Here is a 24,806-nt window from a genome sequence, read left to right as displayed (position 1 = left end):
GGAACAACGTTAGAGTAGCAAAAAGACACGGCTTTGCCCTCGGCTGGGGAGGCACACTGGGACAGCCTCCAGCGCCAGACCATTTTTAGCAAAACAATCACAAATACAATTAACTTCTTAGCTGACTTGTCTACAAAGAGGGAAAGGCTCCATACGATAAGCAGCACTCACTATTACTCTGCTGCAGAATTTAGTTCTTCCAGAGGTAATACACTCTGTTTTGCCAGCATCTAACAGCAAACCATGTAACACGAAGATGCAGAGTTAAGGTACCTGTAAATGCACTGGTTTTGTTTCCTGGCTTTTGTGCTTCCCAGGGCTGTCCTGTGTTGTGCAGCTCTGATATTTTCCAATGTTTTTATATTTGGATATAGTAATTGCTAACACAGAGCCTAAGGCTAGCAATCATAACATCTATTTACAACATGCACACTGGCTGTGTGCACCTGTTCCACCAGCCTCCCATTTGCTTCAAACATGTCAGTCTCCCTGAGGACACGTTCAATGAGAAACCACCCCCCTACCCTGCAGAGCCCTGCTTTACTTGCTGCCAAGCCTCCTGCATCCCCCTGGGCAGATTACTTTTGGAAGGCTGGCCAGGGAATATTTACCAGCTATTGAATCAACAGAGTTCAGCCACATGCCAACATTTCATGCTGTTACCTAAACGGTGTCGGAACTCTTAGAACTCCATCAAAACAGAAGTGGTTTGCACTTTGGTATTAAAAGTTATGTCCAGGCCTGAACACCTCGTTGGGAGCTGGGCCACACAGCAGGCTCCTCTGGGCAAAGATTTCTTTTCTAAGCAGCCGTTATGCAAGTACCAATCTGTGAAAAAATTTTGAAACTCAAAGAGAGAGAACCTTGATTTGACATAGTGCTCTTGCTGCACGTTCCGTAGAAGGGAAGTCACCCACATCTCTAGATCTAACGGAAAGTAGGAAAGAGGCACCAAGTGCCAGGTTCTGCGTGTGGGCTGGGGCAATACCAAGCACAGGCACAGGCTGGGCAGAGAATGGATGGAGAGCAGCCCTGAGGAGAAGGACTGTGGGGTGTTGGTGGATGAGAAGCTCAACTTGGCCCAGCAACGTGTGCTTGCAGCACAGAAAGCCAACCATGCCGTGGGCTACATCCCCAGCAGGGCGAGGGAGGGGATTCTCCCCCTCTGCTCTGCTCTGCTCTGCTCTCGTGAGACCCTCCCCGTGCAGTGCTGTGTCTTCTCTGAGGCCCTCAACATAAGAAAGACATGAAGCTGTTGGAGCAAGTCCAGAGGAGACCGTGGAGATGCTCAGAGGGCTGGAGCCCCTCTGCTGTGCAGACAGGCTGAGGGAGTTGGGGTTGTTCAGCCTGGAGAAGAAATGGCTCCAGGGAGACCTTAGAGCAGCTCCCAGTACCTGAAGGGACTGACAGGAAAGCTGGAGGGGTGTAGAGGGATTTTTAAAGGACCGAGGACATATGTTACCGTTGTCCAGGTTGGACAACCAAGGCCTGTTAGTTGAAGCTGCAGAGCAACTTTAAATTGTCCTTGGAACAAGCAGTGTGAGAAATAAAACAAGCTATGCACGAACAAGAAGCCAGGTGCAGAGCAAGTCCTGGGAACCGCAGAATCGACACACTCATTGGCACACTCTGATCAGGTGCCTGCAGCATGTGACACGGGTGCCCGCATGGCCAGAGTCTTTTATCCAATCACCTGTGTGCAAAGTCGGGTGGACGGCCGGTTTAAGTTATAAATACGACCTGTTTGTTTAATAAAGTGAGCACGGCACGTAGCCATATTGGTGTGATTGTCGTGAATTGGCTGACTCTCCACGGGGGACCTTCTTCGCCTGGTGTCACCCGTCTGGAGATGCACCAGGATCCCTGGAGCTCCTGACCCCCCCCAACCCTCCCATCTGTTGCCCTCATCCCCACTCCCAAGCAGTGCAAGTATGTCTCAAAAGGCGTTGCCTCCAGTTAATGGCGAGAGGAGAAAAGAGACCGCTATAAACTTGTAGGATGTGTCAGGGCAGCGACTGTTACAGGCAGGTTTAAAGAAACACGCATGGAGGGGCCCTTGGTACTCTGGAGGCAGAGGGGACTGCACATGCAGGTGGGGAGGCCGGGGGAAAATGCTAATGAGTGAGAGGTGGTTAGCAGCAGTCAGAAGCTGCTGATTATCCCACGCTCCAGCTTGTTCTCAGGAGAGCTGGGAAACTCTCTCTTTGATCCTCCTGCATTTCAGCTGATAATTGGATGGGGGTTCCAGATGTTATTGCTGAGCATTTCAGAGAGCTGATGGAAAGACATATCTTGAATCAAGGGGCCTTGGACAATCCCAGAGGTATTTTCAGTGCTTTGCTAAAGGAGTGGGACACCATTCACCTTCTTGTCCCTGTTGAGTTATTGCTAGGGTTCATTTGTATTGTCCCCTGAATGGCCTTTTCTTTACCATATACATCCATAAGCTTCCACCCTTTTTTACTCAAGTTTCACAGAGAACAGAGCTGAATCTTTATTTCCTTCTGCTTAGAAGAGCTTTGAATTGGATTGAGTTTGTGTGTCATTGCTGCAGCTCTGTATGACTATTTCAATAAATGGATTTACTGATTTAGTGGCATTTAGTGGTAGCGACTGCAGCAGCAAGTCTGAAGATGCCTCCAAGAACATCAATGGAAAGGGAATTTTGAATTTGTCATTGCAAATATGCATGTTGAAAGCCTGATTCTGGCACCTAGATCTTTTCATGAACAGTACATCCAACCAAAGCAAAACACCTTGAAATACAAAGATGTAGGTTTTGTAATAAGTTGCTCATTGATGGGCCACAGATCAAGGTTTTAGCAGAAATCAGCTGGGGAAGATTTTTCCTGTCTATTCCAGGAGGAGACAAATCCAATCCCAAAACGCCTGGTCTCACAGAAGCTCAGATTACAGACTGTCATTGCAGGTTTCTTTGGATTTCCAGAATTTCTCCTGTGGCACAGTACTGGATGAATGGAGAATGACAGAGACTGAGAAAGGTCTGTTGGCTTGAAAAAAAGTTACAACAGTTATCAGCGTAGTTAAAGTACTGTAGGTGTAACAGCATGATCTCTATTATTATTCCAAAGAATAATGCCTTTCCCCAGTTGAGTAACACAAATAAGATCAGAAAAGTGCCTCTTTTGGAAAAGCATCCCGAGTGGGAGTTATGCAGTATGAAATGGCTGTATAATTTTAATGGTAAATTTCTTAGTGCAGACAAGCCCCGCTCTTGTAACAGTCCCGGGGCATGTCACAAAAGAGGGCATTAGTGTTACTAAAGGGCCAACAGTCTTCTAGGGAAATGTTTTCCATAATCAGCTATAATGTGAAATTATACAGTGCCTAGATACCATAGTGACATAGATAGATAGATAGATGGGATGTGTCAGCTACTCCCTGTAACAACGTCTTGAAGATCTCTTTATGGATGAAAACACCCAGTCACACACTTATCGTCAAGGCTTGTAGCTCCAGATGGAAGAAAAAGCTGCATTCACCCAGGCATGCCCATTCTTGTCTGTTTTACTTGGCGGTTGACCACGGGCACTGCATGGAGCCGTGTCCACTTCCAGGACTGCTGATAAGCAGGAGACTGGGACCCATCATCCCTGTGTTCTCATGAGGCAGAACAAGAGCACAGAGGGGAGAGAGTGTCTCTGTCCTCTGTAAAATGTTGTGTTTGCCTCCTGAGATAAAGGTTAAAATGCACAGAAGAATCCTCAGCAAGGGGTACCAAAGGTAACATCTCTGGTGGTGCTGAGACACCCAGGGAACAGGGGTGGGAACCTCTCAGCCCTGAGCCACTCTGGAGTTACAGTTGAGGAGGCAAGTGGTGGAATCTAAAACTGGGTCACACTGCAGAGTCTGTGAACGCACTATGGGTACCACAGTCCTTGACTTCTTGAATACGAGCTCTGCTCTGCAAAGAATGTGACAGGAAGCAAATACTGAGGAATTTTCAGTATGGATGGCTGGAAGTTAAACAGACTTCTGTGCTGATCTCCATAATCAAGGGCAGGCTGTCTTGCTCCTGCAGCTGAGATTTGGGGCTGGTTTTATGCATTTTTTTGGGAATCTTTTTTTCTTAGATGATGTGAATCTTCATGTCTGGGCACTGGAGCACAAGCTGTTTCTAGTAGGTCATGCAGATCTCTTTCCCTGCTTTGTCTTGATACAGGTGTTCCAGCTGCTGAAGCCATTTTGGGGCTTTCATGCAGCAGGGGCTGCCATCAGCTCAAAGTGAAGATAAAACTGCACTGCTGAACGGGTCTAAAATGTGCAAAAAGGTGTGGGGCATGCACAAAACTGTATCTTAGTTTGAACGATGTGCTTGCTTGCTTATTTTCCTGCCACCACAATAAGCAGGATGGGGCCTATGCCTGTGCTTGATGAGACTCCTCCAAAGAAACCCCCTTGGTGATTCATTTAGTTTAAACCCCTTTTTCTCTCAGTAGAATTAAGGATCTGGACAGATGTCAGCCGTTTTGGAAAGGACTCCTGAGTTGCTGTCCCAGAGTTGGCCTTACGACTTCTAGTATCTAGAACCTCCTCCTAGTGTACCACACCAGACATCCTGACAGCAACAGCATAGGGTTTTTCTCTTTTTCTCCTGCTGTGAACAAAATAGTTATTTCTAAGTATTTAACAAAGAGTTTAGATGAACAATTTTAGGCATCAGGCATCAGGGTGTTTCTTCTGTGAGGATGGAAGCAAACGGTAGGGGCATATGCAGACTATGAGCATTAGCCATGGGGACCAGGAAACTAAGGGAGTGAAGGGAGGAGAAAGAATGGAGGCTCAGCCCAGAATAAAGTGGATATAACATCCCTAACCAAGCCCATTTACCTGGATTTGCACTGTGTCCTGGACTTCTCAAGGTTGACGCTAATAGGGTCACATTCATGTTACAGAGAGAAATGAGTGGCCTGGTTTGCATTACTGTATTTCATGAAGCAAACTACAAATCTGATCAGAATGAGGTATAAAATTGCAGATGTATATAGCCTCTGTGTGTGTGTGTGTTTATGTGCACGTGTGTACAAACACACAGATTACTTCCAAGAAGCACAATGTATTTGTGGTAGTCTGAAGGTTAATCCAGACTGGGACTTGATTTCCATATTCATTCACTGAGAACCCATACAATCTTTGTAGTAAACAACAAAACCCCCAAATATATTGGAACAATGAGCATTCCTGCAGTCAAATACAGCAAATTCCCTGATGAGTTATGCTAGGTCTACTCTCTCAGGTATTAGCAGGAGAGAGAGGGAGAATCTTGCACTCAAAAACTTAAAGATCCATAAAGATGTTCTTTTTTTTAGCAAGTAATAATTCTTTGGAAATTAAGGCTAATTAAAAGCAATACCATCCCAATAAATGCATTCAGTTACTTTGTCAAGACAATTTTATATTTGTTTCCTATGATGTTGCCATGTGCATCCTAATCAGTGTTTTGCTGTAATTGTAATTAGAGACCATACCTCAGAGGCAGACTCCTTAAAAACTGAATGAAAGTAACAAGCAGTGGGTGGTAACAGAACTGAGTGTCTTCTGCATATTTACAATGGATTAGGCTTTTTTATTTGAGGGTCAGTGCAGCCTTAACCTATATGCAGTGGTTTATGGCTAATGCCAGCATTGCTTCTGGGTGCAAAGCATGTGTGAGAAATTTCTGCATGCTTGATGTACTTAAAAGGGAAGACAGGAACTTAAGAAGATCTCTTTCCTGCCCTACTCATTTTCCATAATTGGCCCCAACTTCCTCCTAAGTCTTTTCCAGGTAGTGAAAAATGAAATGTGTGTTGGAATCCAGCTTTTTGCTCCTTCAGCTGTTGGCACATCTGTTCATCTGCTGAGGATGAGATGCACGTTACCATATGGCTGAAATGTTAGCGACTGAATTTCTGATGACTGCTTCCATAAAGCCAAACTAATGTTTCAGCAGCATGTCTCTTACCAATTGATATGCACAGAACCTCAGGTTTGATATTTTAGCTCTTCCTCTCTTTTTCAGGGCACAAAAAAAGAGAAAAATTAGCCTTCTTGTTTACCCAGAATCTATTGTCTGAGTGCACATGCCCGTGCGTCTCTGTGTGTCTGTGTCTAACACGGGATGGCCCTTGGTGCCAGGCTGTCACTACTACTGCGTGTGTCAAGTGCTACAGGACTGTAGCTGTTCCCCTCATTTTATCCGCAGCTATGGCTAACTCTGTGCTACAGACAACAGACGAAAGGAATAGTTTTTGCAAACAGCACAATGTTCAAAATGCCTTTTTATCCTTTTCTTTTGGTGCAAAACTTTAAAGTTTTTGACTATGTACAGAGTAGTTTTCTAAGTGTGTGCTGACAACGTATTTATTTGCATGTGTGCCTGTTGAGTGTGAAGAGTGAGTGAAAATGCTTTGTGCCATGTCTGGATGCAGATTAGTTTTGGCTAAGAAAAGGAAGATGTATGACAAACAAAATCTTTGTCTCCTGCTGTGAACAAAATAGTTATTTCTAAGTATTTTCCAAAGAGTTTAGATGAACAATTTTAGGCATCAGGCATGAAAATTATGCGCAAACTGCATGCTCTGACATTTCTGCATTTGCTGCTTGTGGTGCATTGTGGCTCATAATTACTTGGTTTTGCTCAGTGACTGAGCTATTGAACTTGAGAGAAACAGAGCTATAGAAATCTATAGTATGAGATGGAGATGAATGAAGAGTGTGAGCACCTGAAGAGCAGTACTTCCGCGCTCTGCTTTACAGAGATGTTTTCTCTCTGTTTCATGAGTGAAGAACCTGAGTCTGGAGTCACTAGGTGAATTGCTGCCGTCACACAGTGATGCAAAATAGGCAGAAATAGAAATGGGAATGCCTGACTCCACATGTAGAAAAGTTCAGGTTTGGAAGTCTGACAAACAAATAAAAGTTGGTGCTAACTAGTTGCAGCAGGCAGCTTCTCTTGTCCACAAGCATGCTGCATTTGCTATGAAGCAATGCAAAGGAAGGAGCAGGAAAGTTGCTCATCTTCCAAGGAACTCAAATCCCCATGAGAAGATTCAAACGTGTAAATGCCTGCTTACATATTTTTTTTGAAATTCCCTTTACTTAGTTTTTGTTATTCTTTTCTTAATCTCATCTAAGTTTTTGTTTGATTTAAGCACTCTGTTGCAGTGTAGTCACAGCAACAAGTTTACTTCATTGAGTCTCTTTTTTAGGAATGTAAGATTTAAAAGAAAAGAAAAACAAATTCAGACAAGATAAGCCTTCATGTGGTCCTGACCCAGCATTTATTCATAGTCATGGAGGAGGTGTGAGTGAGGAGTGAGCGCAAAGTTGTTCATGTGCATTTGTCTCCTTGAGTTCACTGGAGGCTCTGCTTGTGCCTGTGACTGTTTGTAGGTATGCCTTTGAGTATGTTGTGTCCAAATACGATGTACATGGTAGAAGAGACCATGTAAGAGTTCTGGTCACAGTGACGCTGAAGTTACAGTTGCCTGCCTGTACCGGCGTTGATCTAGGTAGTCCATGAAACAATCACAGAGAAAGCACAGCAGCACAAACTTCAGTGAGAATTCCCTACACAAACGTAGGTCCGCGTTGATGGAGCTCCTATGTGATGTCTTCTCAGAGTACCAGTGTTAATTTAGGAACATTGAACTATGGCAGACGGGCACTTGCAGTCATATCTGAAACTGCAGTATAGACACAGCTCTGACTAGGGCCTATCTGTACACAGTTTCACATTGCTGTAACAGTAATTGTTCAGAAACATTCCTAGCGGCATTTGCACAGCTCTCTCCTGGGGTGCAGTTTTACTAGTGAAGAGGTGATGCATGCTCATCCCACCATTAGTAGGGCAGTGACTACACTACATCAGTTTCTAGAAGAGAATAAGAACAATACAAAACCTGTCTGCAGAGATGCCCAGTGAACGATTTAAAGACTTTTGAACGTGTCAGCTCTAATTAATGTGTTTGACAGCTGTAAGCCAGCTCAGGTGGTGTGTACTTTAGCACCCCCTAAATTGGTCAAGGCATGTTCCACCTAGTGTTTAATTTGATCTTTCTAGCATGTATTAAAAGCACTCACACCTTGATTGCACTAGACTCTTCTGAAACACTACTTCCAAAGGAGTAGCTAACAAGGTTCACCTGCCTATCCTAAAAAAAGTGCTGTTTGTCCACATTTGTATATGCATGTGAATTCATCTTTCCAACAGTCACAATTTTTTAATTGTTTTAACCCAGCAACAGATTCCAACCATACCCAGATTCTTGGATAACCAGTTTTTCAGTGTATCTTTTTGTTACTGTGATTGTAGGAGGGAAGGCAGGCGGGAAGTTAGGGAAGTGGAGTAGCACAGAGTATATACACAAGTGTTGGGACACAGCCAAGCTTTAGATTAATACGTGACTGTCGTTTCACCATCTTTTGATACACGGAGTTTTTCTGAGCAGTGGTGCAGAGTGGAGTAGCACAAACAAAGGCTTTAAGGGAAAGAGAGAATCTGATGGAGGCTTTCTTCTGCATTACATCTCTGGTATCTCAAGTCTTTCACAACAGTTATGAATTAGCAATAAATAACCTCTGAGGACAGAGGAATAGAGAAGGATGCATTTTTAATTGCAGGATGCACAAAGAAGTATAGTAAATAAGTACAGGGAAGCTGTCCAGCAACTGGGACTCCAAAGGTGGCAGCTCTTGCCTTACAATGGTCAGAGAGAACAGTTACTATAACAGCAGCTTTGATACTTAAAGCCTTATTCCATTAGTGATTTCTGTAAATGTGTTTTTTACATCATAGAGACATCACTTGAGTGTAGCTAAACTTGTTGTTTCCCAAAACCTTTGCAGAGAAGGGCAATCTCTTGCTCTGTTGTGGAGGACTAGAACACTGGAGTGTCACGTCAGTAAAAACTTGCTGTTGGTTTTAAGAGAAATCGGATTGTGCCCTTTAAACTTCTTGTACAGATCTCAAGGTTGATTCTGATCTACATAACCCCAAGACAGCTGAACTTCAACCAGTAAGGAAGAGCGGTGCATCAGTCCTCCTACCATCTCATAGGTTTTCCAGTGCCATGTCCTTTGACAGCACATCACAAAGCAAAATGGTCACTTGGTGCACAGCCAGCCTCCCAGGGCAGTTGCAGGGTGATTCTTGCTGTGCAGTATGTGCAGCAGCGTACAAAGGTCTCTGAGCTGTGGGCCAGGTGACTGTTTACAGTGTAACCAGTATACCAAGTCAGAGAGAGAACAGAAAACGCGTTCCCTGCATGTGAAGTTATTCATGATTTAGAAGAATGGAGCAGCTAGTTTAGAGTTAGTCCTTGTCTCCCAGATAAAACTTCCTTCACTTCTCCCCGACATTTAATTCCTCTAGGGTTAGAGTACTGATCTACTGAGACTGGTCACACAGCTATACAGGGCACTTGTAGGGAAGGTGGTTTGGAGAAGACATTTTGTGAAAATAGTTTGATGAGGAGAGAGTTCCTTAAAGCACCATTGACCACCCCCAACCCTGACCACGCCCAACGTCTGACCCTAAACCCGACCCCGACGTCTAACCCTAACCGGCGCCTAACCCTAACCAAGCGCTCCAAGCGCGCGGCTGCAGTACCCAATTCCTGGCCGCCAAGTGGCAGCAGCGCCCCACCAGCTCCGTGCTGAGCAGGGGCCGCGCGAGCACTGGGCGGGGTCTCAGCCCAGTTTACGCCACCGGAGCCCGGGAGTGCCCGCTGCGGCTGCGGGGTGCCCTGCGCTCTGCCCTTCGCCCGCTCGCAGCCCAGCCGCTATTACCCCTTGCCTCCGTACTAAAAAGCACCCGCGTGGTTCGAGTGGCTAAATCCTTTGCATCTGACAGCTTTACAGTTGGGTGGCTCTTTCTGCCCGTGCCCCCGGCCCACCAGGAGGGAGCAGCAGCAGCATGGGGAACCCCTGGCACAAGGTGCAGGGGGGGCGGTGCATGGTGGGGTCCTACGGATAAGCCCCGGCGATTGCTGTTGTTCCAGGAGAAATTTAAACAGATGCGGGTACCACTGGGCTTGCTTTAGTCACAACTCAGAGCCGGGCTGCCACCCCAGCAAGTGGCAGGAGCAAAGGGATACAGCACGGCTTAGATATGCTTCTCAAACCGTTGGGATACAGCACGGCTTAGATATGCTTCTCAAACCGTTGGGATACAGCACGGCTTAGATATGCTTCTCAAACCATTGGTCAACGTCTGAAGTTTTTAGGAGTTTCCTTTGGTCCTGTCAGTTCTGCAAATCCATCACCTGACTGTCCCAGGTGATTCATCTCCTCAGTTCCAGGCTGCTCCTCAGATCTTGATCTTCTTTCTGCCTGCTTTAACTCACACACTCCTTCGAGTACACTTAAGTCTTTGAACAAGCAATTACTATTCCAGTAGACAAATTTTTCCAAAAACACCTGAATTTGAGAACACCTGTGTACACAACTTGATCATCTGTTGTTTCTCTGCTCTCCCACTGATTAACTGGACTGGGCTTTAAACCAGCCTTGGATTAGGGCTACACTAGGGACAAGGCGTGGTTCTGCCACTTAGCTGCTTCAGCACTTCACATTTCCTAATTCAAAATACTTTTTCTCTAACAGACAACACAGAACAAAATGCTAAGACTCCAGGTGTTACAACAAACAAAAAAGCCCCAAACCCTAAACAGTGCCTCTGAACTGTTTCCCTTTCCATCCAACGAGTGGAAACTTCCTCAGTAAATGACAAGTGTCCATGACCACCCAAGTGACCTGTGCTTACTGAGCAGGAAAGCAAACAATACCTTTTCAGCTGGCACATGTATCCAAATATATACCCAAAGAAACTCCGTCAGCGTAACTTGCAAAGAGCCCTGCGATCTTACAGCCTTACCTGTAGTGAGTGCCCCTCTAGGGAACTGCAGAGCTGTGGACTCTCAGACGTACTGGAGCACATCTCTTGCCTGCCTGAAACGTTCAGGAGGCTCTCGGATATCCAGGCAGCAGCAGAAAGCATTCTGATTTTACAGCAAGGCTGACCACACTGGCGAGTTTTCTTTTGCATGCTCACGCCTGGAAGCCAAACCAGAACAGCTGCACACACAGCAGAGCAATTACTCAGCACACCTACACCAACAGAGCTCTCCTAAAGCACACCTGGAGCCATTCATACCCCAAGTCAACATCTACAGCGGAACTTGGCCACAAGCTTTGACACAATGTCATTTTGCGGTCAAACTGGTGCACATCAAAAAATTAGTAAAACGCACCTCCTTCTCTGCCACGTCAGGTATCGTGCTCCTTCAGTTCAGCTGTAACTGTTACATTATTTCCCAAACGCAAAGCCAAACAGAGAAAATATAACCACAGCATGCTCCTTAAAAAGCAACTCTGCGCAGGCAACTGTTCATTGCGTGTGACCAAGGGATGATGTGACCACGGCCCTTCAAACTTTCGGGAAGCCTAGGCAGGACTAAACGGTGCTTGCAAACAAAGAACATGCCTGCTCGTTAAGACAGGCTGGTCAAGTTTACCACCAAAACTCTACATCAGCATTTGCCACCCCTGTCCAGCTTTGGGTAGCCAGAGCTGCACTCGGATCACTTGAAAGCGTCTCCCAGTAGCGGCCAGTACTAAGCTCAGAACTGTACCTCCCTGACACCTGCATGGAGGAAAACTCAGACTGTGCCCCCTTCTCCTTAAGGTGCCTTAGAGCTTGTGACAGGAATTTCATCCACTGCTTGGAAAAGCTCCAAGGTTGCAGCTTAAGGGAACCAGAGTTCCCTGGGTCTCAGAGTAATTCCAGAGCTAAAGCGGTGACAGACATCAGCTCTAGGTCAGATGATACATGCCAGCACTCACCACTGACCCAGGGTGGCAACCTGCTCCCATCCGCTACCTCCTGACCTAGGAAGCCCCTTAGGGAATTACAGCAGCAGTTTGCCAATGGAAAAACCACAACAGCACGACACGGTGACTCAAAGATCTAAAATAGACCCCTTGCGCCTACAGAAGCTGGTGCTAAAAACACAACAGGTGAACGAGAGAACATTAACTGCCATGACTGATACTAGAGCAAACCTCACTGGGCACTTAAGGAGAACAGCAAAACCAGAATAGTAGCAAAAGCCTGCGTGCCCAGGACTGTAATAAAAGAAAAAACCCTGCCTGGAGATTGTTATGAGCACAAATAATACACATCCTCTTCAGTTGCGATCTGAGTTAAGACAGAAAACAAATATCACAACACACCCATATTGATTAGTTGCAACAGCTCGCCTCTCACCGTGTCTGTTATGGGTCACAGGTTCTCCCGCTTGTCTCAGCTACGTTGGGCACCAGTTGCTGTGGCTGGAGCCCAACTCAGGCAGCCTCACACAGGGCACCCACTGCTGCAGCACAAGCAAGCTATCAGGCTGCAATAAGGCTTTTACCATCAGTCAGATTCTACTGTCTGTGCTGTTTCTCCTTCCTCCAGGGATGGGATGGGATGGGATGGGATGGGATGGGATGGGATGGGATCAGATCCCCTCTCCCACACTCCTCAGGGCTATTTAACTACTTAGCGGGAACGAGCTACAGCTGCTCATCATCCATGTCCCTCAACACACTGCCTTGGAGGCAAGGTCACAGCTGCATGTTATCAATACTCATCAACCCTCTGCCTTCACTCCTCTGCACTCCAAGAAATTGCAGGGAAGACAGTGACAGAAACCTGTGTTGGAACTAAGTGCCTGGTCAATGCCTCCAAGTAACAGCAGCTGTGACATCCAGACAGACTGTGAAGGGACAGATGGATCCAAGAATTAAATTAGGGAATGAGGTAAGTAAAAGGCACAGAGAAACAGAGACCTCTGAGTTCTGGAGAGTATATTTTGATGTACCCAATTTCTGGTTTTGTGGCTCAGAAAGAACAGAGCCCAGGTTTTGTCGCAGCAGTTATATGGCTGCAAAGGGAAGGCGAGAGCCAGCAACAGAACTCCTTCCTGGCACCTTCTGTGTAGGAGCAGCGGCCAGACGTTTTCGGTTTCGGAGCAGGGCTCCGTGGGAGTGACAAAGTGAGGGGACTGTTTTGTGGCCGAGAAGGAAAACCATGACACCACCATACAGGAAGCAATTCCATTTTAATAGTCTCCAAAGTGTCACGGTTCGAAAGGAAGAACAATAGGGTAAGAGCACGAATATGCAGCCAATACCGACAGAAGCAGCGTTGGTAAGCTTCTCAATATTGCTTTTTGGTATTTCACAGGGAAAAACATTGAGCCTAATATTTCTCATCTGTAGAGTTCTTGGGGGCTTTGGGGAGAAGGAAACTGACACTCTTACTAGGTTGTCTGAGAATCACAGTTTACGGTTACTCAATGTCTTCTGGTCTCACAGGATGAGGCAGAGGTATAATTGATTTCTTCTCTGTAACTCTGCAAAGAGCTTTCCTCGTACCTATGGCAAAAGAAAATAATGCTATTATGAAAGACAGTCATTGCACAAAGCCACGTTAAATGACTTCTCTATTACGTTAAGATCATTTTTCAAGAAGATTTCCTAGAATATCTTGAGTTGCAAGTGACCCATAAGGATTCATCAAGTCCAACTCCATGCTCCTTGCGGGACTACCTGAAACTAAACCATATGACTAAAAACATCATCCAGATGCTCCCTAAGCTCTTGACAGGTTTGGTGCCCTGACTGAACGCCCTTTCAGTGGATAAGATTTTCCTAATGTCCAACCTGAACTTCCCTGACGCAGCTTCATTCCGTTTCCTGCAATCAAGTTTCCTAACTGATGTACTCTTCAGTAGGAAAAGCTATCTAAAGCAGAATACAGAATCCCATTCATCAACGACTATCTGAACTTGTACAGGCCCAGGAACCCTCAACACAAGAACCTTTCCATTCAACTTAAGGCACAACAACCACTTACCGTAAGCATCTTCATCTGGCTCTCCACTGCTAGCAGAGTAGCGCTCCGATAGTGTCCGGTGCTGCGGGCATTCTGGGCGAGCGGGAGTCAGATTCAAATACTCATGGAGTTCAAGATCTGATCCGTTTATTGTACAAACCAGGTACACTTTTGTAAGGCACTCTATAAGCGTGTGATAATATGATTGGCTATTTTACAAGCGTATAATAATATGATTGGTTAACAATTGTTTATTGGCAAGATTTCTGTTTCTACTTTTTCAGGCACGTAGGCTCTTTTCTGTTGTTTCCCAGCTCCTCTTATCGCGTCCTGCTGGCCCTGTTTTTGTGCAAGCACCTGCAATTTGTTCCTCCCTCTTCATTCCACTGTTCTGACCGTGCCCTCGTCTTATTTCTTCAGTATTTTTCCACTTGCTTCAAAGTTCAGTATAATCATTCAATACAGCAAAAGCCCCAACACCTCCCCCTTTCTTTTTAAATACAGCATTAATACAGCTTTGGAAACATTGTAAAAGACAAGGCACTAAAAGTAACAAAAGAATAACAAACAACAATATATTATGCAAAGCAGAAGCAAAAGCAATATTCATTAGGCCTATTCCTAAAAATAATGCCATCGTTCACATTTACAATAATGTTGTATTATATGAGATTCAAAACTTTTTCTGATAATGCGAACCCAGAAGATGAGTTCGTTTCGATGTTCTGCTAAAAATATCTGTCCGAAGGCTTCATAAGATTGTAAGGCCTCATTTATACCTGAAAAGTAGGGGCATGTGTCCCAGTAAGAAGGGAAAAACCGCCGGAACTGAAACGTAGGAAAACCTTCCGCCTATATGCTCCAACCCTTTTACAATATCCACAATATAGAGTAACTGTTGAATTACAAGAAGTAGCACATATAGGACAAGAATTTTCTGTTTCTATCGGTCCTTGCCCAAAAAGATCCTGCAACGCACGCACGATACGGTCACAGTGTAACAAAGACAATTCACCGGAGGGTAATTGACATTGTATCTCCCGAGGTGACTGCTGCAAGATGGGCAGAATAATGTATGTTAACTTATCTACAAGCCGCTTTTCTTCATTTGGTCGTGGCGGTCGGAATAACCTTTCTCGATGCTGTGCCCACTGAGCCCACTGATCCCTCCTGTTCATTTAGGAGTCAATCCTGTCGTAGTCACCCTGCTTTTTCTTTTCAGTGGGTCGGTTTTCAATCCACGGGCGAACCCATTTTGCCGGAATCCACTTGGTCACTGCCCCTGTGGAGATACATGCATAACCCCGACCCCACGTTAATAAATTATGAGGTCCTGGCCAACAATTTGAGACAGGGTCAAATACCTGGACAGCTATGTCACAATTCGAAAAATCGTTGGGATTGTTAGAAAAGTGATAGAAAATCGGCTGTTCAGTACATTCCGTTCTGGGATTCAACCAGTTCAGTACATAGCATGCTTTTGCCACTATTACATGAGGACTCCTCTCCCCCTCTTTTCGAAAAACAGACAGGTAATGTTTCAATGATTGATGGGCACGTTCAATAATTGCCTGACCACCAGAATTATTCGGAATTCCGGTAACGTGCTTCACCTGCCATTGCAGCAAAAAGGTCTTTATTCTGGCACTAAGATATGCAGGGGCATTATCTGTTTTTACCATATCTGGGCGGCCCAGCACAGCCATGGCTGACGTCCAATGCTGAATACAGGCAACAGCATTGGTAGATTTATGAGCAGTCGCCCAGATAGCTTTCGAGCAGGTATCAATTGTGACATGGACATATTTAAGTACTCCAAATGGGGTGAATTCTGTAACATCAGTTTGCCAGATTTGTCGAGGTTGTAACCCTCTAGGATTTGTACCTTCCTGTTGAAGAGGTGTTAACCTGGCACAATCAGGACAGGCCGCTATGACAGTCCTAGCGTCTTGACGACACAGACCAAACTGTTTTTGGAGAGACCGGGCAGATTGGTGAAAAAAGGCATGTGACTCTGTTGCTTGTTTTAGAGGAGAATTTTGTAATACTGGGGATGCCACCTGAGTGTCTATATAAGCATTACCTTCTGATAAGACACCAGGTAAATCCAGATGACTTCTGATATGCGTAATCCACCAAGGGAATTGTCTAAAATTTATTTCATTCCACATCTGAATAACTAGGGCCATAAGTCTGTCATTCGTAAAAGACCCTAAAAGGGAACGCGAAAGACGCGAAACTATTCCAACAACATATTTAGAATCACTCACAACATTAAGAGGGACATTGCGAAATTCCTGAAACACCATTAACACTGCTCTTAATTCCAAAACTTGAACTGAACCTTCCATTTGTTCTATATGAGAAATCCAATTGTTCCTGTCATCCCTATAGGCATAGCCACACTTTTGAGTTTTGCTACTAGCGTCGGTAAAAACCGTAAGTGCATTTTTTATAGGATTTTGTTGCTGTAAAGATTTTTCCTCCAATACTAAGGAAGTTTTAAATAAGGGATGATTGGGATAATGATTATCTAATTGAATACCTAGGGTTGCCACTGCAAAACACTCAGAAATCTGAATCCACCAGTCAGCCAAGGACAAATTTTTCACAGGTAAAATAATTTTTTCAGGGTCGCAGCCTGCGAGAGTACGCAAACGTTCTCGTGCCTTCAGCAATAACTGTCCTACTGCATCCACTCTAGTAGTAACTGTGGCTTTTAAGGTGTTACTGTGGAAAACCCATTCTAACAGAATCATAGATCGATCAACGGACAATTGTGCTATTATAGCCACAATTTCTGTGTCTCGGTTATACACGAGTAGGGTAAATGGACAATTCAATAGTCGCCTGTCCACTCCAACATTTTGAATTTTCTGTGTAATTTTCTCTAGGGCTTTTTCAGCTTCAGGTGAAAGAGATCTGGGATCAGCGGGTGACGAGCCACCCTTCAATAATGCCAATAAAGGAGCCAAATCCATATTGGTAATTCCACAGAAAGTTCTTAACCATTGAATGTCTCCGACTAGTTTCTGGACATCGTTGACGTTTTTTATATTTGGGACACTAATAATTTTTTGTGGCTGGATTCTTGTTTCTGAGATGCGCAGACCAAGATAATTCCAGGGCGCTAGTTTTTGTACCTTTTCTTTTGCTATAACCAATCCAAAGGTCTGCAGACTCTGTATAAGTTCCTGTTCTTTTTCAGGGGCTAGTGTGTGAGGGCTGGCTATTAAGAGATCATCCATATAATGATAGGTAATAAGGTTAGGATTATTCTCTCTCCAAGATTGTAGAGCTAAATCCACAAACCACTGACATATTGTTGGGGAGTTTTTCATACCCTGAGGTAGTACTACCCACTCATACCTTTTTGCTGGAGCGGCACGGTTTATAGCTGGTACTGTAAATGCAAATTTTTCACAATCATCCTCATGCAGAGGAATAGTGAAAAAACAATCTTTTAAATCAATAATTAATAGGTCCCAATTTTGTGGTAACATAGTGGGAGAAGGCAGTCCAGGCTGAAGGGCACCCATGTCAACCATTTTTTCATTTATTGCTCTTAAATCATGTAATAATCTCCATTTTCCTGATTTCTTTTGAATTGTAAAAATGGGTGTATTCCATGGGCTAACAGAAGGTCTGATGTGGCCTAAATCCAATTGTTCTTGGACTAATTCTTGAATGTGTTGCAGCTTCTCTTGAGGTAAGGGCCATTGATCAACCCATACGGGAGTTTCTGATTTCCATTTTAATTTTAAGGTTGGGCGAGAGCTGCTATCAATGGCCCCAATCAAAAATCTGTAGAGATTCTCATTCCCCATTGGGAAAGTACATCTCTACCTAACAAGGACAAGGATGTGTGTAGGACATAAGGTTTTACCCATGCTTGATGTCCTTCTTGATCCATGAAAAGAATGAAGTTTTTACTGACCTGTGTCAGACGACTTCCCCCAATGCCTGAAATGGTTGAACCCGCACTATCTAATTCCCACATGGTAGGCCAAACTGAAAAAGGAAGAACAGTAACATCAGCACCAGTATCAATCATCATTGAAACATTAGGAAGATTTAGACCTTGTGGACCAGATATCTTAACATTACATTTTGGCCGCTCGGCACCAATAAGTTGACAAAAGGCAATGTTAGGCATACCCGTTGAGCCAAATGCACCTTGACCCCTGTCCTTTTCTCCTTTTTGAGGGACAGTAGCTTGGAATGGAATGAGCTGTGCAATAGTGCTTCCTGCTGGAATATGAACAGGTGGAGAAAAAACTTTTACCATAATTCCAATAGGTCCGGTATAATCGGCATCAATACAACCAGGAAGAACAAAAATCCCCTTTTTTGACGCAGAAGAGCGTCCTATAAGGAGTGCAGATAAACCATAACCCAAAGGACCACTAACTGTAGAAGGAAGTACATGTACCTTTTCATCAGTGATATTTACAGGTTCTGCCACGGCCAAATCGACTCCTGCGCTTCCTCTGGTGGCTGAATACAGCTCGCCGAGGCAGCCATGAATTTTGTTGGGTTCTGGGGATATTTCTTGGCCGCGTCCCTCAGAACGCGGCTGTTCCCGTTTCCCGGAACAAAGAGGGGTGTACCATCTTTTCTAAATTTTGAGCGACAATCGGCCGCTTTATGACCAAATTTTTGACAATGCAAACAATTTCCATTCAACAGAGACTTTCCTCCTAGATTCTTTTTGCAGTCACGTTTAAAGTGACCTTCCTGTCCACATTGATAACATTTTGGCTTAGGACCCTGGTCCCCTCGGCCTTGTACCTTGTTGTTGTTTAGAGCTACTGCTAGAGCATTGGCATGTATTTTTGCCTTTTCCTCTTCCTCAACCAAAGGAGCCCTTGCGCATGCCTCTATCATTTGAGCGATGGATGCCCCAGGGGGTAAGGATGCTATAAGTTGCTTACAAGGGACATTTGCATTTTGTACAGCGATCTCTTTAGTCAACATAATCTTGAGATCTGGAGTGACGTTAGGAGCATTATCAATGGCGTCTCTTAACCTGTCAACAAAACTAAAAAAAGATTCATTAGGTTTCTGCAAGATTTTGGTATATGGTAAGGTTGGTGTATGCAATTGAGGTAACGCCAAGAAAGCTGCTAACCCAGCTTGTTTCGATTGTTGTAACACCCTGGTATGTAACGCTGCTTGTGCAGGTCCATCACGATAAGGACCTGTACCCATTAAGGCATCTAACGGCGCTACTCGTAAGGGATCTCCTTGTGGCAATTGAATGTTTTCTATAAGTTTCACCTCTAGATACTCCTGCCACTTTGCTAACCAAAGCATGAATGTTGTTGGAGACAGGATAAGCTCCATAACTGCTCTTAGGTCGGCCGGCACCAACTCAGTATACTTAATTAAGGCTGTTACTTGATTTCTCACTAATTTATTATTATGGCCATACTGCATTATGGCTTTTTGAATGCCCTGCACCAATTTCCAATCCAGGGGTTCCCATGTCGGCTGACCCTGTCGCAACACTACAGGAGCAGCTAATGGGGTAAACGAAAAATCCCCTTCTATGGTACAATTCTCTACCAGGCCCCTGTATCGCCTTCGAGGGTCAAAATTAGGGTCTATAGGTACCGCGCGCGCATCTTGTTCAATTTTATCCCCCAGAGCCTCTAACCCCTCAATTATAGCCTTATGGGCACTTTTATACGCCTTTTTAACATCTTTCTTTTTAGAGTCCTTGTCGAGCCTCTCCATATGATGTAGTAGGTCGGACATCTTCTTTTCCTGCTGTCGCAGCTCTCTCCGTAGTGCCGAATAAGGCGTCGGTGCTGCCTCTTCATCACTACTGCAAAGACTGCCACTTTCGGGAGGTAAAGGAGGCAGATTGCCAAACAGTTCAGGCTCAGTCTCCATTTCCTCCCCTGGTGGAGCTGTGGGCTGTGTTATTCCCATCCCAGCAGTCTTACATCCAGTACTCGTAACTGCCGGTATTAATGTCTGTCTGCCGCTTGCCGTTTGTTCCTTTTCAGGACACCAGGGTGGCAATTCATCATCTAATCCCCACGCTATTCGTTCAGCAGTAGTCATTACTGGATAAGCTTTAGATGTATGATCGGGGGGGGTTTTGCACGGAGGCTGCCCCTCTGGCTCTTCCTCCGACTGAGCGGTAGGATCGCCGGGAGACCGCACTGCAGCTTTAACAGCTGCAGCGACTTGTGCCTCGCCGTGTAACTGCGCGACCATACCCCGTACAGCCCGATACGTGCGAGCCAAAGTCTTTACCCCCTTAGTCCCGACTTGCACAGATTCCCATAAGTCCTCTCCCACTTTCTTCCATGTTTCAGTACTATATACATCTTGCGTAGAAGCAAGGTAACCACGGCGGCGACTCCAACATAGCAGATCAATTACTGCCTGCCGTGAGACTGGCGTTTCAGTTTTCTCTGCCAGTTTCATCAAACTGTCTACGATTGCTTTTTCCACCACTGATGCAGTGATTCCCATCCTGCATAAATTTCCTGACTCACCGGTCAGCCGTGCACGTTCCGCCTTTCTTCGGGCGCCCAGCTCTCTCTCCGCTGGCAGCAGGATCCTCGCCGGCTCCGCAGCTTGTAACACGATCCTTAACGAATCCTCCTGACTTTTCGACCGATCCACACGTCGGGGTCACCAGATGCTGCGGGCATTCTGGGCGAGCGGGAGTCAGATTCAAATACTCATGGAGTTCAAGATCTGATCCGTTTATTGTACAAACCAGGTACACTTTTATAAGGCACTCTATAAGCGTGTGATAATATGATTGGCTATTTTACAAGCGTATAATAATATGATTGGTTAACAATTGTTTATTGGCAAGATTTCTGTTTCTGCTCATTCTGGCACGTAGGCTCTTTTCTGCCGTTTCCCAGCTCCTCTTATCGCGTCCTGCTGGCCCTGTTTTTGTGCAAGCACCTGCAATTTGTTCCTCCCTCTTCATTCCACTGTTCTGATTGTGCCCTCGTCTTATTTCTTCAGTATTTTTCCACTTGCTTCAAAGTTCAGTATAATCATTCAATACAGCAAAAGCCCCAACAGTCCGGTACACACGGTAGCCGAGCTGCTTATACATATTTACTGCAACCCGATTTGATACTCTCACAAAGAGATCGACGAAAAATCCACCCTTTCTTTGGAAACATAAAACCAAAGAAAAACCACAGTAAGGAACAGCAGGTGAATGTATTGCTAAATAACCCATAACTTGTAATCTGACCAAGAGCAGGTCTGACAATGTCATATGCTAATCAAACACCTTTCACACTGCAGTAACAGATGCACTCCTTTCCCAAGGGACAAATCCGGTATAAGTTCAGATTTTATTCTATTTTTGTCATATAACCATTCTTTTATACCAGCCTGTAGATTCAAAGTTATGAACAGAAAGAACAGGGCAAGCTAAGCACTTGCACAGGTCTCATACACATAAGAAATCTTTCATTTTAAAAAAAAATAATCTAAAAATCCACATTTTCAATTGCATTGGCTTAGGGACTGCCTCCTTCAATGTGTGTGGCAGGGGGCAGTGGCGGAACGGGTCACAAAGTTCAGTCACCTAACACAAGGCAGCCCTTCTCCTCACAAGGCAGATTCCTCAGTGTGCAATTTTCCCATTTTACCGATTACAATGGGGTTGCCCTACCACCATGAGTTCAGGACATTTCCCTGTGGGTTCATTTGATGCTCAATTAAATCTTCAGCAAGTACAAGCAGCCAAGCATGACAAAAAGTAAGCTAAGGTACTGTCTGCCATACAGAATTGGTTCCAAGGCTGCCTGCAGGAACTGCCAAAATCTCACGATCACTGAACAAGCACGCTGGAGACCCTACGGGAAAGTGTTGACCCTCCATGAAACTCTCTTGCTGTCAAGACAAGGACCTTTTTCTATACAGTATCTCTATTAGAATTCAGGCTACACCCTACTCATTCTGGCAAGTTAGCTTTCATAGAAACCCTGAGATCTTACACCGCCACATGACAGTTTTAGTCTTGTTCTCTAATTACAGGGAATCCTCAGCGAATCAGAACACTACTTAAAGCAAAATTCCGGGTCTCTTTCATGCAAGTCAAATACCTAAGCCATGTCAGTTGAGAGGTTACTTTTAGAAGATTAAAGATAAGCATGGTACTCACACTTCTGAAATTTCTCCCAGTAGTTCCATCAATTTAGCAGCCAAACCCAGCTGTTGAAATTCCGGTGCGACAGAGAGAGCAGTAACATGTCCGTGCCACTCTTCCCCAGCCCCAAAGCCTTCCGCTTTACCCAGTACTGCGAATGTACAGAGCATCAGAGCAGTAAGGAGCACCTTGGGAATAATGCACCACACGCAGCCACACGACTTTACAAAAAACCAAGCAGTCTACAAACAAACATTGCGATGATTGTGGTAAAGGCTTAAGCAGCGATTCTATGCTATTACTCAGTGATTCAGCAGCCACTAAGTTTCATTTTGATGCAGTATTACAGTTTTTTCTTTGTTAGTGTAAATAAATAAATGGATCTCCACAAATTCATTGTTTGAGGCGTGACTTCCAAATGCAAGTTTTAAGCAATTCTCTTGAGTCTTTAACTGAGCGGAATTCACGACTGAAGGAACGGAGGGCTAGAAGCCCAAAACTCACTCACCATCCCAGCAATTACTGAAGACTTTTTTTGACTATGGGGCAATAGAGCTTGGGACGCTTTGCCAATGTGGCAAGAGAAAGCAAAGGCCCTGGAAACACTGGACGTTTAAGGAAAAATAAAAAATAAAAGCAGGGATGGGTGTGTGTTCTTCATAGTTCCTCTCCTTTCTACACAGAGCCAAGCTCCTGTTAGCTCGTTAATGAATATGCAGACTTCCACAGGGCACTGCTAAATAAGCAACTGATGTGGTGGGTACAGAGAAACCTTCCGTACAGCAAACGCTTTAAGCTTTACTGTTAAACACTTCATTTCCTGGGTCCCTACAAAGACTCCCATTCTGTGCCCACCTTCTCAAACCCCCCAAAAGAAGGGGAATAAAAACAACTGGAAGGAACAAATACATATATATATATACACACACACGTAAAAACACGGCGAATCTCTGTAATTAAAAAAATTAGGAAAGGATGCAATCATCCAAGTAATGAGGAGTTAACTGATGTGCTGCATCGGACAGTCTTGTCAAACTCATGCTGGTGAAACTAAGCTCATACCAGTTGGTTTACTGAAACACTTGTCATTTTGATTCAAGTATATGTATGCTAAGACATTCGGCTATAGAGTGAGTGCAAGAAAATACATTTTTGCACACTACAGCAAGAGACCTGCAAAGGGCCATGGTATAATATGCTTCAAAAGAGTCTGTGGTACAAGAAATTCAGCCTCATGGGCTGCTGGCTCAAACACACTGGTGGAACACTGTATAACTGGCCATACGCACGGTTTACACGGAGTGTTGTATGCAATGCACATGTTTAACTAGGTATTTATGGTTTAAGACCTTTTTTAGCTCCTAAGGCAGGCAGCCAGCAAAGATGTTTTCAAGAGTTAACAAGGAACAGAAATTAAAGGAGTTGCTGGTTTTAAGAAGCTGACTCATCATTGTTTTGAAAAATGGCACCATATGGATCACTGTTAATGCGCTTGTAGACAAAGCAAAAGACCTTGGGTTGCGGGCGGCTGTGCAGCTCTGTCTTAATCTTCTGAGGGTAGGTATCTTCTGCCAGTTGCTGCCGGGTGTCATCAACAAAAAGAAACAGGCTATAGTCTTCTGGATTCTCCACTCTAAACTTTTCAGCACAAAGCTGACATACATCTGCGGTAGTGATGTAGGGTCTTACTAGTAAGGTCTTTCCTGTACACGCACTGTTAACTTCCTGGAATGCAACACGAAGGTAGTTCTGTAGAATGAGAAAACAGACATCAGAAACAAAACCTCCAAACCTCATCCTCTGAAAACAGGAAGCTCAGCAACAAACAGCAATCCTCTCTATGTTCTAGTTGTGAAACGCACACCAGTGATTCCTGTACATTACAGCCACCTTGTGAATTGACGTTGGTGATAAGACTGTGGCAGGCATAACAAATTCATAAGTTGACATCCTCCTTTCCTTGGCTCACATTCTAACCCTGCAATTACAAACGAACAGATAGCAGTCTTAAAGCCCCATTGAAAACATCAGTGGTTTTAACGGGACTGGGTGTTTGGCCTTACTAGGAAACTAAATGCTGTGAAGCAAAATAAACATCAGAGGCTGTAGGACAAGGCCTCAAGAACAAGAGTCCAAGTACTGTTAGCTTGATGAATAAGACTTGTAGGGCACAAGCCCTGGGAACCAAGGAACAAGCTAACTGCAGACCCCTGAGCCGTTACAGCTGAGGAGGCAGCCAGGCGGACAGAGAAACAAGTAGCCGGATAAGGGAACGGATGGCGCCGATATGTAACTTTGTTAATCAAGAAAGCCGCCTAGAAAGAAACTCCCTAACTTTGGAATAGAAATTGTTGCTATGATAAGGTAAACTTCCTATTGTTTAAACGGTGTGTCTTAAATGTCAACCAATTGGTGTGTAATATGTAGAAGGTAGAAACGTATATAATTGTAAGAAAATCACTAATAAACTGACATCTTGCTTGCATCAAGCTGTGTCCCGTCTCCTCATTCGCCACAAATTGGTGACCCTGACATGATCCAGTGAAGGATCCGACGTGGAGGGGCTCTTGAATCGCCTGAGCGACTTGCAGCAAATCCCACAGAACTCTGAATGAACCGCTGAAGTGGGAGCCGGCCGGCCTGAAATCCCTCCGGAGTTGAGAGGTGAGCTGTGGGAAATGCGTAATGGCGAATCAGGCTTCGTCCCCAGAAAGAGACGTTTATGAGCTTATGAAAAGTCTCCCTAACAAACATGAGAAAAGTATTTCTGGGCATGACCTT

General features: G+C 44.7%; 1 protein-coding gene and 1 long non-coding RNA gene across 5 annotated transcripts; both read right to left on the bottom strand.

The window, feature by feature from the left end:
- Positions 1-13,090: 13,090 nt before the first annotated feature.
- On the bottom strand, positions 13,091-13,960 carry LOC308057889. Its single transcript, XR_013925508.1, has 2 exons — positions 13,907-13,960; positions 13,091-13,425 (listed from the first exon to the last, which is right to left on the bottom strand). It is a non-coding gene; the product is annotated as an uncharacterized lncRNA (long non-coding RNA).
- Positions 13,961-14,565: 605 nt separating this feature from the next.
- LOC308057884 (uncharacterized protein) lies at positions 14,566-20,391 on the bottom strand. Of its 4 annotated transcripts, none has more exons than XM_080411904.1 (3): positions 17,993-20,391; positions 17,823-17,896; positions 14,566-15,167 (listed from the first exon to the last, which is right to left on the bottom strand). In XM_080411904.1, the coding sequence occupies exon 1, from the start codon at positions 20,372-20,374 to the stop codon at positions 18,335-18,337; it is 2,040 nt and encodes a 679-aa protein (XP_080268030.1). In that variant the 5' UTR covers positions 20,375-20,391; the 3' UTR covers positions 14,566-15,167; positions 17,823-17,896; positions 17,993-18,334. The 4 variants fall into 4 exon arrangements, with proteins under 4 accessions (XP_080268030.1, XP_080268031.1, XP_080268028.1 ...); XM_080411905.1 differs by having other exon boundaries at positions 18,044-20,391; XM_080411902.1 differs by having other exon boundaries at positions 14,566-15,554; positions 17,205-20,391.
- Positions 20,392-24,806: the final 4,415 nt, after the last annotated feature.

The sequence above is a fragment of the Falco punctatus genome (genome assembly GCF_963210335.1).
Source record: "Falco punctatus genome assembly, contig: scaffold_31, whole genome shotgun sequence".
Lineage (NCBI taxonomy): Eukaryota > Metazoa > Chordata > Aves > Falconiformes > Falconidae > Falco > Falco punctatus.
This window is presented reverse-complemented; position numbering and strand designations above follow the sequence as displayed.